At 42.8% G+C, this 15,451-nt stretch overlaps 1 protein-coding gene across 9 annotated transcripts in view; it reads right to left on the bottom strand.

Annotated features, from left to right (window-relative positions):
* Positions 1-15,451, bottom strand: part of MAN2B2 (mannosidase alpha class 2B member 2) — an 81,280-nt gene that overhangs the window by 51,732 nt on the left and 14,097 nt on the right. For 6 of the 9 annotated variants that reach the window (XR_013484166.1, XM_078148814.1, XM_078148816.1 and 3 more), the window contains 2 exons: positions 6,965-7,137; positions 4,943-5,058 (listed from right to left, as the gene is read on the bottom strand). The exons of 1 other annotated variant lie outside the window; for it this stretch is intronic. Coding sequence is in view for 6 of the 8 variants with exons in the window: in XM_078148814.1 (XP_078004940.1) it covers positions 4,943-5,058; positions 6,965-7,137 (289 nt within the window). In the remaining 2 variants the exon portion in view is untranslated. Of the gene's footprint in view, positions 1-4,942; positions 5,059-6,964; positions 7,138-15,451 lie in introns of those variants that run through there. 2 more of the 9 variants (XM_078148818.1, XM_078148820.1) reach the window with 2 other exon arrangements.

Raw genomic sequence — 15,451 nt, 5'->3', positions numbered from 1 at the left:
AATCTTGGTAAAACTTCCTGGAGGTCACATGCACTCCAAAGTCCTATGTGAAGGCAAGATGTTCTTGGAATGATGCCAAGTACATGCAGGCCCTCCATAAATATTAAATCCAATTCAATAAAGCCCAGAGTCTTTTTTAGAAGGACATAATTTAGTCTTGACCACAAACAGAGATCGAAAACAGTACTTTCCAGTCCAGGGCTGCCTCCTCCTCATAGCTGGGAACCCAACTGCCTGTGAATAACTCTCAGCAGCTCCAATACCACCCACATGCCATGAAGCCAAGCCAACTGGCCCAGCAATGGGCTTGGACAGACTCAGGTCCGGGTTTCTAGGAGATGGATTAATGGAGAAGAAACACTTTGCTTAGAACCATCTCAGTCTCTAGGAAACAATTTTCAGGCAGCTCTACAGGCTGGAGTCCAGTGGGAGAGGTGGAGGCTCGCAAAAGTCAGTTGCTAAGGCATAATCCAATTAAAAGGGGTCACCTGATGGGTGGAGGACTATTAAAACAGCAGATGTCTTCTTCCCTGGCATGTCAAGAGCAACATTCTAGAAAATCACTAGGAAAGCTCTTCATATTCTTTCATAGGCTGACATCATTCTCATCATCATCATGCCATATTACATTAGCAGAGAATAATACAGTTTGGAAGGTGCTTTCATATACACTACCTCATCTGAGCCTCAAAACAATCCTAGAAGCAGGCAGAACAGGGTTTATTATCCCCATTTTTCAGGTAAGGAAACTGATAAGAAGTGAAGTGACTTACCTGTAGTCCTGCAACTATTAACAGTGGGTAATTAATTTTTTTTCCCCCTCTCAGGACTCAGCACACAGTTCTGCAAAGATGGGGCACTTAATATTTGTTGAAGAAAGGGAGTGAGGGAGGGAAGGAAATAAGAGGACAGGAAGGAAGGAGAGGAGAGAAGGAGATAGGAAAATATTATCCAAAATGGATGCTTCTTATCACAGGGAAGGCCCTCACCACATTTTGCTTGACCTACAGGACAAGTTTCTAATTAGAATCCCAGCCTTAGGTCTCTCATCTCCAATACAGCCTCCAAACAGCTGTCAAAGTGATAGTGTTTAATGGCAGGTCTAATCATATTACTTTCTGGCTCCATAAACTCCAATGGCTCCATATTACTTCTAGGTTACAAATATGTGTGTATACTTGTGTGTGTGTGTATGTGTGTGTGTGTGTGTGTATGTGTGTGTGTGTGTGTGTCCCTCTACCTCTATAGACTTACATCTATATAGACAGATACACACACATATACATAAACACACTATATATGTATGTTTTCATACATATAGGACATACAAAAGTGAAAATGTGTGCATATCTACACACACATAATGCAAACAAACATATGTATGTGTATGTATATATGCACAGTGTCTCCCTCTGTGGACTGTAAGCTCCTTGAGGGAAGGAAGGGACTGTTTCATTTTTGTTTTTCCAGCAATCATCATGGCATCGCTTACTGGCACACAGATACAATAAGCGTTTAATAATCGCTTGCTGCTTTATATCATCATCAAATCACATTAGACCTGCATGGAACATTCTGGTTATGATTATGGTTTCACATTCATTAGCTCATCTGATCTACATAACAACCCTGAGACTTCATCGGGGCAGGGATTATTATGCCCCAGTTTGTTCATAGGAAAAATGGGGTTAACATCTGCTCAAATGAACACATTCAAGTGAACACAATTCAAATTACCCATCTCCCAGGGCCATTCTAAAGAAAGTGTTTTGAGGGGCAGCTAGGTGGGGCAGTGGATAGAGCACCAGCCCTGGGGACAGGAGGACCTGAGTTCAAATGTGGCCTCAGACACTTAATAGCTGTGTGACCCTGGGCAAGTCACTTAACCCCAATTCCTAACAACAACAACAACAACAACAACAAGAAAAGCACTTTCTTAACCTTACTTGAAATTTAGAGCTCTTCACAACCTGGCCCCTTCTCCTGCCTTTCTAGTCTTCTTATATAGTCTTCCTTCCTTCCACCTATTCTGTGACCTAGTCAGAATGACCCACATGCCTTCTGTATGATAATACTCAGTCTCTGTGCCAATGCAATGGCTATTCCCCAGGCTTAGAATGATCTCCCTGCTCAACCGCACCATGGAGAAACCCTGGCCAAACATCACCTTCTGCAGGGAGGCCTCTCCCAGTAGCCCTGGCTGCTAGAATCTTCCCTTCTAATGCTGCCTTTGAGCTCTGTATGTATTGTATGTGGAGTAGTAGTAATAATAGTAACAAGCAATAACAAGCATTTACATAGTGCTTTAAGGTTTACAAAGAGCTTCACAAATATGACCTCATTTTCTCCTTAAATAATTTACATGTCACTTTCTCCCCCTTTAAAATGTGTACTCCTCCTAAAAAAATAAAATAAAATAAAATAAAATGTGTACTCCTTATGCAAGGATCGAAGACAAACTCCAAAAGACTCATGACGGAAAGTGCTATCCACATCCAGACAAAGAAGGAGTCTGAAGGCACATGGAAGCATGCTATTTGCTTTCTCTTTTTTTTTTTATTGTTTTGTTTTGTTTCTTCTTTCTCATGGTTCCTCCTATTGGTTCTAATTCTTTACTGCATGACTAATGTGAAAATATGTTTAACAGGAATGCACATCTAGAGCCTATATCAGATTGCATGTTGTCTTGGGGAGCCAGAGAAAATTAAAAGCTCAAAACTCAAAATCTTATGGAAGTGAATGTTGAAAACTAAAAATAAATTAATTCATTAAAAAAAAAGTATACTCCTTTAGGATTTCTGCTTTTCCTTGTATCCTCAGCACAGTGCACCTGGCACATAATAAACACTTAATAAATGCTTGTTTATTGGCTCACTGACTGGTCAACCTTAAAGTATTATAGAAAAAAACAGCTATTATCATGATTAAAGAAATGCGGCCCCTTGTTTTTAACTATGTGAAAGTATTGTACTCATAAAGTACTACATACGTGGCAGCTGCGAAAACTGAGTGGCAGAGAGGGGGCGTGACACAGGCTGTACACACGAGGTGGAGCTGGGGCTCAGTCTTAGGCTTGCCCACTCACTGCCCAACCCCCACAAGGAGAAAGCAGCAGTGGGGGGAAAAGCACTAGGAAACGAGTCCAAAAGAGCGGAGAGAAACACCCTGCTCATCTCTTGTGAGAGAGGGAATTAACTGCAGATGCAGAAAGAGACAGACCCTGCAGCTATGGAGTGAAGGCTTTATTCTGGGGGATTTTTTTTTCTTAATTGGGAGTAGTGGGATAGATTAATTTTTTTTAAAGAAAAAGAAAAGGATATTTATGTTAAGACGACCCATATTTATTTCTATGTAATGTACTACTGTGGTGCATGGGGTTGCTCTGAAGTAAAACTCATGAAATGAACCACACTGCCAAAGAAAATTGGGGAAAATACACTGCATCATCTTGCTACTAAGGAAAATAAAAAAAAGAAAAGAAAAGAAAAGATTTCAACACACTGCCTTGATTGGATAGGACCACTACTGATTTTACTGCTCTTGGTATGGAAAGACAGTATTTATTGAAAAAAAGTGTAAAGTGCACAGGATTTAAAGAGGACACCATTCATATTTTTAAATTAATGTAATGCTAAGACACATATGCTGTGGAATGAAATTTAATTTTTTTTTTTTAAAGAAAGGGCACTAGACTTGGAGACAGAGGATCAGGGTTTAAGCCTCTCACTGCTACTTACAATCTACGATCCTCCTGGTTTCCGTTTCCTAGTCTGCTGAATGAAGGAATTGGAACAGATGTTCTCTACCATTCCAGCTATCCCTAAGTCTTCAGACTCTAAGGCCTCTCACAAGGGACAGAGTTTTAAACAGTTCTGCTCTGTTATCTGATGTAACTCAACAAGTCAAGGACCTGTGATTTCAGTATGGGAACTCCCTCCCTCTCTCCCTATCTTGAGATAATCATCTGTTTATAATTTAGAGTTTCAGAAATTTGCCTGAAGACCCTTATGACTTGTACATGGTCCAACTGGCAGGGGTGGAGGTAGGTTTTGATGCTGAGTCCCCCTCACTCCAGGCTCAGTTCTCTAGTTGCTAAACCACCCTGACCCTCATTATCTGAGAGACAGATAACCATCCCTAGTGTTTAGCATGGTGCCTGCTGAAGTGATGTTGTTCAACAATAGGTCTGACTATGTCACTCTCTTGCTCAATAACTCCAGTTTGTATCCCTGCATTTAGCAAAGTGCCTGATAAATGCCTGCAGACTGACCGAAAAAGATGTGGGGGGGTCTTAGTGGACTGTAAGCTGACCAAGAGTCAACAACATGATACGAAAGCCAGAAAGGACCTTAGTCTACATTAAGAGAGGTGTAGCTTCCAGCAGAGAGGAAGTGAATCCCGCTGTGCTCAGCCCTGGTCAGATGCCTTTGAGAGCACTGTGTTCAATTCTGGAAGCCAGTTTAGGAAAAATACTGATGAGCTGGAGAGCATTAAGAAGAGGACAATTGAGATGAAGAATTTCAAGTTCAGGCCATAAGAGAAACAGTCAAAAGAAGGGGACATGCCTCAGTGGAGAGGAAAAGATTTAAAGGGCTAGCACCCAGAAGATTATATTTGTCCTCCCTGGCTCCAGCCTGGAGAAATAGGCAGAAATAGAAATGAGGCAGATTTGGGTTTGATGTCAGGAAGAATATCCTAATGATTAGAGATATCCAAAAGTAAGATGGGCTGCCTTGGGAATCAGTGGGTCCTATCTCCGTGGAGGACTTCCAGCACAGCCCGGATGACCACTGGTTGGGCACGCTACGGTGGGGGCACCGTCCTTCAGGTCTGAGTTAGAGTAGGTGGCCCCTGAGGTAGGATCCGACCTGACATAGCTGGAAGCCTGCCATAGCAGACACTAAAAATAAACAACAGACAGGGACCAAACACACCTACCTACCTGTTGGAAAAAGGGACGTGTGATGGGGTGCAGTAACTATACTGGTCCATAACATGGGTGAAGATTTCCTGACTTTCAGCCAGAGATGGAGACCCTTGCCACACAAACTGGAGCTCCTGCAACACAGAATGAGACTATCAGTTAGGGAGAGACCAGAAGCCTAATAAGATTTTGCAGTCAGCCCCCATGCTCCTGTGTCTTTGAGGGAAGAGCACCACAGACACACTACTGGGCAAGGCAGAAGAGGAAGGGACTGAGGGCCAAATCCAGATGCGCTTTGGAGTTTCCAGTCTTATGGAAGAATCCAGAAAGTAGAAGATCTACTCAGAGCATCAGTTCTCTACCTAAGCACAAAGTGTTATATGAAGATGAGGTAAGCTGGCATTTCTGTAGGCTTTAAGATACGCTAAGTGCTATACATACACTATCTTATTTGGGACTCAGAATAAGCCCATGAGATAGGCAAAACTATTCTCATTTTGTAGATTAAGGAAATGAAGTGATTGCCCAAAGCCATACAAATAGGTCAATGATTCCCAGAGAAGCACCTGGATCTCTACTTGGCCACTGACTGCAAGATCCCAGGGACAATGAGCACCTCTGTCCTGATGGCGCAGTGGCACTACCCACATTTGTGCTGTGTCAACAGACAGCTAATGAGGGTCTTCATAATAAAGACTGTGGCAAGAATGCCACCAGGGCTCTACCACAAATGGTGCCCTTCAAATAACAGGAGAATGCTCAAGACACAAAACTCATTGTCAGCCTGAGTTCTGCCACCTAATTCCATGTCATACAAAAAAACAATCTGTTTTTCCAAGCTTCATAACCACCAATCCTGACAATAATGATGACACCAGTTGACATTTCTACAGCATTTCAAGGTTACAAAATGCTATATATGTGTATATAGTAAGCCTCACAATACTATGGAGTAGGTAGTATAGGCATTATTATACCCATTTTACAGATGAGGAAATGGAGACTCAGAGAGGTAAAGAGACCTGTCATGGTCACATTATTCATTCAATAAACACTTATTAAGTGCCTAGTATGTGCCTGGTATCGTGTTAAGTACTGGGGATACAAAAAGAGGCAAAAGATAGTCCCCTGCCCTCAAGCATTTTACAATCTAATTATAACTCATATTTATACAGTGCTTTATGGTTTAGAATCAATCAATCAGCAAGCATTTGTACGTATCTACCATGTGCCAGGCACTGTTCTAAGTGATGAGGAGACAAAAATAAAAATGAAATATTCCCTGCCCTCAAGAAGCTTATACTCTACTCTTTATAGTCTTAAGTATACAAAATAAAAATAAGGCAATTTTGGTGGGGAAGGCACTAGGGGACAGGAGCATAAGGAAAGGCCTCAAGTAGAAGTCACTTGGATGAACTTTGAAAGAAACCATGAGGGCAGCTAAGTGGTGCAGTGGATAGAGCACCAGCCTTGGAGTCAGGAGGACCTGAAGTTCAAATCTGACCTCAGACACTTACCAGCTGTGTGACCCTGGGCAAGTCACTTAACCCAAATTGCCTAAAAAAAAGAAACAAACAAACCAGGGATTGTAAGAGGTGGAGATGAGGCATGATGGGACAAGCAATGCAAAAGCTCAGAGATGAGACAGGAAGCATGATGTGTGAGGAAAACTAAGAAGGCCAATTTGGATGAAGCGCAGAATGCATGAACGTATAATAACGTACAAGAATGAATAATAAGCTTGGAAACTGAAGACGGAGCCAGGTCAGAAAGGGTCTGGAATGCTAAATAGAGTTTGTACTTGACCACAGAGGTAATGGATAAGTGTTGCCAATAGCATCATCCCCATTTCACAGAGATACAGTGACTTGCCCAGGGTCACACAGCAGCTTCATAGGGGGATTCCAGGATTTGATCTTCATTCCTACAACACCAAGTTCAGGGCTCTTTCCACCAGCTTTCAGTTCCCTAGGTTTATTTTCCAGGAATACCAGGTAGGACAGAAGAGGCAGAATAAACATCTGGACCCTGTGAGGTTACCTTGGCTTTCTGCATGTCCTCTTTTAGGTCATAGTCGATCCGGGAAATGAGGTGGGCATTGAAGCCGGCCAGAGCAAATAAAGTCGGTGTGGCAGCAGATGCTCCAAAGGGATCGACGTGCCAGGAAAACTGAGGTCTTACCCCAAAAGTTTCATATAAAAACCCATGTCCTTCTGCAAAGGCAAGGCAGAGTTCAAAACATAAGCATGCTGGTCTACTTTATGCCAACTGCTCAATGTGAGAGGTTAGCCCAGAGAAGCAGATCAGATATGGATTCTGGTTACCTCTGTCAGCTAGCCACACATCCAAGCAGAGAAAGCAGACAGATCAACACAAGCAATTAACGAGGGCTTTTCATACACAAAGCAGCTACAGTACTAGGCTTTGGGGACACTAAGAAAAAAGCAAAAGTCACTACCCCCCAAGGAGACTGCCTTCTGCTTTCGAGTATGAACAGGGATGGCTGAAATGGTTTTCCTTGCTTATTTCTGAGTAATTTACTAAAACAATCTGCAACCTAGTGGTTTAAAACAAAAGTGGGATCTTCAGATTTTTAACCCACAAGCTCAAAGATTTGGATGAAAACACAGAGGGCATTTTCATAATATTTTTAGATGAAAGGATGCTGGGTAAGAGAGGTAACATATTAGATGAAAGAATCACAATATGAAATAAGGAACCACTCCCACTTAACCAGGCTGAAAGATCAGCAGAATGTGATTAAATGGCACTTAATAAGGATTTGCACTTAGTTTCAGGAAACATCAGAATCCCACCAATTCTTCAATACCTACCTCAGACCCCCTTCTATCAAGCCTTCCCTGGCACCCCTCCTTCCTCTGTCTCATGGGGAGAAGCTCTCTCTCCTCTGAGCTCCTAAAGCCCTATCTTCACTGTGCATTTTGTGGGGGACAGAGAGCTGTTCTCAGAGCCAGGAAGCCTGGATTGGATTCAGTTCTACTCCAGCACATTTGCTGTGTGAGCCTGGGAAAACATACTTAATCTTTCAGTCCTCTGAACAACTCTCCAAGCTTTAAGTTTCAGAGAAGGTGCTGAGCTTCATGTATAGGAGAGGTTTCTCACCACACCAAGAAATCCTCCATACTTTCCATTTCCCTATCCTTTCAACACATAACACTTAGAACACCTTCCTTACAGGCATTAGTCTACAATGCTTTCTTTTCTCACTAGACTACATAGTTTCTGAGGCCATGGCATGGACCAGGTTTTATAATATTCCCTGAATCTCAGATGGGAATATAAACCTAGGGAACTGAAAGCTGGTAGAAAGAGCCCTGGACTTGGTGTTGTAGGAATGAAGATCAAGTCCTGGAATCCCCCCCCCATGAAGCTGCTGTGTGACCCTGGCATGGACTTCAGAAGGCATGCTGCCCAATCCATAGCTGGAAGAATTCTCTCCCAAAGCTGATAAGTCAACCACCCTTCTTTTGGAGACCCAGCTCCATTCATCTTTAATTGCCCTGCCCACAGAAGATATATTCAGTAATCATTTGTTACATAAATGAATAATTATTTAAAAGATTTAGCAGGGATGGTTTCACTTTTGTCTTTGTACTCCCAACATCTTGCCCAATGGCGCCCACATAGTAGACATAGTAAATGTCTGCTGATTGATGGACAGATTCAGATAGAAGCTGGCAGCCTTTGCGTCTTACAATTCTCTCCCCGACATCTAAGCTCCCATTAAGGTTGTTACACAGGTATTTTGTGCAAGAATCTGGGGCTAGGCCCCTCAATGAGACTTTCTCAAGGAGAGAAGAAAAGACAGTGAACTTTCAGGAAAAAACAAAGTAACATTTCATCCCTCCCTCCCCTACAACCTTCTGCCTGGCCTTCAAAGACCGGTGAGAAACCCATGCTGAATGATTTAACATCCATGGGGAGACGTACTTCAACACTTCATGGCTCTGTGATTTAAGGAGCATAGCGAGTCTTCCTCCACCTACATAGATCACAACCTTTTCATGTCTTAGAAAAGGGTTTTCTGAATGGCTATGGCCAAAAAAGGCCACCCCCTAGTAGCTGAAGCATGGATGACGAGCCTCTCTTGATTAAGCTATGATGTTTCTGGAATGACAGCCACATTTGCATGCCAGGCAGGTCCACACTTTGACACCTTTACAGTCTGGCAGCACCTGCCACAGCCTGTGCACTACTGGGGTAACCTTTAAGAACTCAGAGTCGCCTGGACTCTTCTTTTCTCTTTCTATACTAGGAGTTTTTAACAGGGAGTCTAAAAACTTGGTTTTTAAAATATTCTGATAACTGTATTTCAATATAGTGGTTTCCTTTGTAATTCTGTGATTTTAATTTTGTGCATTTAAAAACATTCTGAGAAAAAGAGTTCATTGGCTTGACCAGACCGCCCCAGGAGTCCAGAACACATAAATGTCACAAACCCCTGTACTAATGTATGGTGGAAAATCACTAAATGGGGAGTCATGAGACCCAGATTCTGGTCGTGGCTTTGTCACTAACTCACTGGATGACTCTGGGCAAGACGCTACCTCTCTGCAGGACTCAGTTTACTCATTGATAAAATGGGTCCAGATGACTTTTCAGACCCTTGCCGAGTTTTGTTTCAGTAACTCTAACACTATGCTGTGAGATAATAACTCCAGCATTTGGGGATATAATAAATTGCACCTATTAACCCTGGCTTTCAGGTTAAGTGGTGCTGAACTGTTAGCTGAAACGAGGGACTCCTGAGGTTATCCAAAGTCCCTAGAAGCACTGAAGGCTGAAATCCATCATGATCAAAGTTACCCTGCATCTTCTAGGAATTAATGTTCAATGAGAGGAAATGATGGCCTAAAGCACAGAGCTAGACAACATTCCGCCTCCGGAAGTGCCGTGCATGGAAATGGGAGCACCATGCCACCACATATTACCAGAGGGGAGAAAGACAACTAACTGGATGCACTAGGGGATCATCTTAAACTTGAATTCCCTGATGAAGGATGTGGAATTAGAGGATTCCTATGGTTCCCTCCAGCTTTGAGAGCCCTCGTTTTAGCCAGGCAGGGGGGCGTATAGCTGTCATCTCCACTGCTGGGGAGGCTGAGGATGGTGGCGAAAGTCAATCAGGCATCTGCAATAAGGCAAGCACCAGTATGGTAAGATCAGACTGCTTAAAGAGGGTGAGCCGACTCAGGTCAATAAAATTCCAGCCTTGATGGGAAAAAAAAAGCGTCTATGCTCTCTTCTACCACCACTACCACCAGCAGCAGCAGCAGCACCACCACCACCATTATCATCATCCAAAGCTAGCATTAATAAAGCACCTTTTGGTTTGCAAAGCTCTTTACACACAGTAAAGCATTTGATCAGCAACAGTATTCCCGGGTGCACGTCCTGGCTCTGCTCATTTCACCAGCTGAGGCACAACTTCCCAATCTATAAAGCAGGGATAAAAATATGGGCCCGGGTCATCTCTTAAGATGGTTGTTACTCAGTTGCATCTGGCCCATTGTGATCCTGAGGACCATGGCATGCCAATGCTGTCCAGGGGCTTTTCTTGGCAAAGATACTGGAGTGGTTTGCCATTTCCTTCTCAAGCCGATTAAGGCAAACCAGTGAGTATCTTGAGACCTGGATTCAAACTCAGGTCTTCCTGACTCCAGGTCCAGCATTGAGTTATCTAGCTGCCTCTACTTCTTTAAGATACCCTACCTGAAAAATGCCATCCACATCCAGATAAAGAACTATGGAGCCTGAATGCAGATCAAAGCATACTATTTTCTCTTTTTTTTCTTTCTCATGGTTTTTTCCCTTTTGTTCTGACTCTTCTTTCACAACGTGACTGATGTGGAAATATGTTTAATATCATTACACATGTAAAACCTATATTAGATTAAATGCCATCTTTGGTGGGGGGAGGGAAGGAAGGGAGAAAAAAATTTGGAACTCAAAATCTTGTAAAAGTAAATGCTGACTTTGAATGTAATTGGAAAAAATAAAATACAGTTTGGGGGGGTGGTGGAGAGAGACATAATGTCCCTGAATTTCCATAGATTTTATTCTAAAGAAGTGGAATTTGGCTTGGGTACAAATCCTCAATTTGCTCCTCACTGGCCTTGTGACCATGGACAAATGACTTCATTTCTCGGAACTCGGTTTCCTCTTCTGTAAAATGGGGATAATAATGCTTATTCTTCTCACCTCCATCATTGGGATGGAAATCTTCCAAACACTTCAGAAATGTGACCTATTATTATGACTTGTTCTAATAGCTCGATCTCACAGTCTTGTTAAAAAAAAAAAAAGATATTCAGTGTGTGGCTCTTAGACGTGACTCACTGTGCTAATCAAAAACTCTTCAGCTTGGACCCAGGGGATTGCATCCCTTGTGCTCCCTGGGGAAGGTACCCAAACTTCCTCTGGCTCAGCACTTTTCTCTGTAAGCTATTATAAGTGATGAATCACAGAATTTCATAGCAAGAAAGAAAATTAGGTATACCTAACCCATTTTATCGATGGAGAAATTTAGGCACAGGAAAGTGACCGGCCTGGCCCACAGTCACAAAGCTGGTTAACATTTAGATTTACTTCACTTTACATCCTTTCTCAGCCTGTACGTCTGAGCCAAACTGAACTACCTTCTGTTTCCCTCGTTCTCGCCCTGCCCTTTTCCTTCTCTATGCTACTCACTGCCCATCCCTACAAAGGACTCCCACTCTCCAAACAGTATGGGATGACTGAACAAGAGTGGGGTCTCCAGTCAGAGGATTCAGGCTCTGTCACTTACCACCTGTGTGTTCTGGGACGGGTCAGTTCACTTCCCTGGATCTGTTTCCACCTCTGCAAAATGCGGGGGCTGACGGTCTTGGGGTTCCTTCCAGCTCTAAATCTGTGACTGCCTCCCCTTGAAAGGGAGGGCTCTGCCTATTCCACTGATGCTCCAATGGTTCAGGCCAGGGGTAGGGAACCTGCAGCCTCGAGGTCACATGTGGCCTTCTAGGTCCTCGGGTGCAGCCTTTGGCTGAGCCCAGGTTTTACAGAACAAATCATTTTATCAAAGGGATTTGTTCTGTGAAGTTTGGATTCAAAGGGCTGCACTTGAGGACCTAGAGGGCCACATGTGGCCATCAGGCCGCAGGTTCCCCACTCCTGGTTTAGGCACACCTGGGTGGTTCAATGGTATGGCTTACTAAGTGGCTGCAAGCAGAGATCCTCGCATGGTAGGAAGAGCCAGAGTCCAAGTCCTAGGACTTCCATCATGTGAGCCACAAAAATGTGTACCAGCTCATCTCACGGGGCTACACAGAGGATCGAATGGGATGATGAGTGTTTTATATGGCATAAGGCCCTACTGAAACGTCAGCTCTTGTTAATATGGAAACAGCAATACAAATCTATTATGTGTGGGGCCTTGGGGGCACACAACAGAGCCAGTGTCATTGGGAGGAACCACAGGAAGGTGAGCTTCCTGTAACCTCCGCAGTTGTGAGAGGCTCTGCTGCTCTTGGACTACCCACAACTGAGGCTGTGAGGAGGCTAAAAATGTCTCAAGGACTTCCCAGAGAGCCCAGATGTCAACCAATCAATGCACATCTATTAAGTGCCTACTATGTGCCAGGCCTTGTGCTCATGGTGGGACAGGAGTACAAAGAATGAGATAATCCCTACTCAAAAGGAGATTATATTCTAGTGGGGGAAACAAGTACAAATACAAGTATATACAGAATGGAAGAGGGGAGGGGAGGGGAAAGGAAGGGAGGTGATGAGAGGAGAAGAGAGGGGAAGGGAAAGATGATACAGAACAGAAATACAGTAAATAGCAAATACAGTAGTTAAATATGCGGTAGATTGGGATGGAGACCAGTGGAATTTGAGGCGACGAGGAAAGGCTTCACACAGAAGCTCTGACCTGAAGAGAGGGGCTCTATAAGGTGGAGGTGAGGAGTGTGGACATTTCAAACACGGGGAACAGCCAGTGAAAACACTGAGATGGGAAGTGGAGCATCTTATGTGAGTGACCTAGAAAAGAAGGGCCAGTCTGGCTGGACTGCACAGACAACCAGTCTGTCAATACAAGCATTCGTTAAGTAGTATGTATCAGGCACAATGCTGAGCCTGAGGATACAAAGAAAAGGGAAAAAAACTGTTCCTGAGGGGGAGTAACGTACGTGGAGGCTAGAAAGATAGATCAGGGCCGCTGGGTTGCACTTTACGAGCTAAACAGAGAAGTTCTGATCTGATCCACTATATTTGAGTCTCTTCATTCGTAGCCTAATACTTTCAAATTTATATACTGCTTTAAGGTCACAGGATTTAGGACTGGAGAGGACTCCACAGCATTCCAAGTAAAAAGGAACCTTAGTGATGACCTAATTCAACAACCTCATTTTACAGATGAAGAAGTTGAAGATAAAATGACTTACCCAAAGTCACACAGTTAATAACCAATGGAGCCTGTATTCTAACTCAAGTCCTCTTGACTTGAAACCCAGTGGTCCAGACATTCACTACACCACACTGCTGAAGGGAGATTACAGAAACTTCTCCTCACAACTGCCCTATAAGTTAGCGAGTGTATGTACCCATTATCTTCATTTTACAGATGATAAGACCGAGACCATGAGAGGCAGAGTGGGTAAGTGTGTTAGAAATGGAGTTGGGAAAACCTGAGTTTAAACCTGGACTCAGATACTACCTGTGTGAACCTGGGCAAGTCATTTAACCTCTGTTTGTCTCAGTTTCCTCATCTGTAAAATGGGGATCATAATATCTACCTGTTAGGGTTGTTGTGAGGATAAAATGAAACAACTGACATGCAGCATTTTGGAATCCTTAAAATGATTATGAATGATAGCCATTATCATCATTATTATTTTTGTTATTAGTATATGTCCAACGTGACCCAACTAGAAAGCGGCACATCTGCGTCCCAACATCAAGTCCTGAATCACAGATCATCAGAATTGGGAAAGAAAAAACAAAGAAACAAAAATCTTATAGATGACTTAGCAAAGGGTAAAATGAGAGGCAGAGAGGGGAAGAGACTTGTTTAAGACCACAGTACAAACTTTAGGCAGAGGCCAGACCAGAATTAGGCCCCCTGAGTCTTCTCTTGGAATACCTGCCAATATACTATGTTACTTCTCATTGGTTATTAGAAAAAAAAAAGTTTTTATTGATATTTTTTGTCCTCATGTCACATTTATTTCCAAGTATACTCTATTCCAGGCCTGCACAACCTGTGGCATGCCAAAGGATTTTGGGTGGCCCATGAAAAAGGTAGAGGAAAACCTCCATTTTTTGCGGGCTGCCTGAAATCCTTTGGCGAGCAATAGGTTATGCAGGCCTGTGCTATTCCCTCCATCCCTTACAAGGCAGATTGAAAAAGAGAAATATAGCATTTTGGTGAAACTAATCAACATATATCTACTGTGCCTGAGAATATATGAAATGTCCCACACCTACAGCCCCCCAATTCTGGAACTCTGCAAAAGTAAGAGGTACCTTTTCTTAATTCTTCTCTGGGACGTTATTAATAATTATAAGTTCATTTGAAATTCTTTTCGGTTCTGTTCATTCTTCTCTAAATCCTTCATGTTCATCATTCCTTACAGAGTGATAAGAGTCACATCCATGTACCACAATCTGTTTGGCCATTTCCCATTTGATAGGTATCTACTTTGTTTCCAATTCTTTGCTGTCATAAAAAGAGCTGCTATAAATCTTTTGGGGATTAAGGGGACTTTATTATCAATAGTTTCCTGATAGGTGTCACATTATCTTTATATTACAATTGAGGAAACTGAGGCTGAGAGAGGTTAAGTGACTTGCCCAGTGTCAAACATCCAGTCAGTAGCTCAGGCTGGATTTGAACTCAGGTCCTTCTGACCCCCAAGTCCAGTGCCCTGTCTACTGTACCACCTAGTCCCTGTCACCTTCAGCAATCTTTCATCTGGCTGTTGAGTTAGCAATTATTATTTGCTTTTCTCCTCTTAGCAATTGTCCTTACCTTCCATTCATGTTTAAGATTCCAGCCAGTTTTTAATTCCTCATCATTTGAGGTCAGTTTGGATAACACTGAATGGGCCCCAGTGCATAAGGCCTAGATTCCAATGAGACCAACACAACAAGTATTTATTTACCAAAGGTGTGCCACCTGCCTGATACCTTATCAAATACCATGCTCTCTGGGACTCTCAGTGCACTGTTGGCTGAAATGCCCTAATGATAGACAACGTCTCAGATACTGTAAATGCCACAGATACTGTAAATTCCTCGGGATTGCTCAATGCTACCATTTTTCCTTCCCTGCTTCTGTTTTTAATAACTAATGCCTGCAACAAAGAGAGTTAACAATTAACTGGAGTTTATCTCGAAACCCCTGAGAAACTTCTGGAGGTAGCAAAAGAAAAAAAATTCTTCAAGAAAGGAAAAGCATTATGTCTTGGATGCCACCCTCCACCAACATTTATTAATCTGAAAAAATTCAGCTACAAAAGTGGAAAA

This window comes from Phascolarctos cinereus, unplaced genomic scaffold, assembly GCF_003287225.1.
Source record: "Phascolarctos cinereus isolate Bilbo 61053 unplaced genomic scaffold, phaCin_HiC Scaffold_9;HRSCAF=440, whole genome shotgun sequence".
NCBI classification, from domain to species: Eukaryota; Metazoa; Chordata; class Mammalia; order Diprotodontia; family Phascolarctidae; genus Phascolarctos; species Phascolarctos cinereus.
The sequence above is the reverse complement of the archived record's forward strand: the minus strand, read 5'-3'. Positions and strand labels throughout refer to the sequence as shown.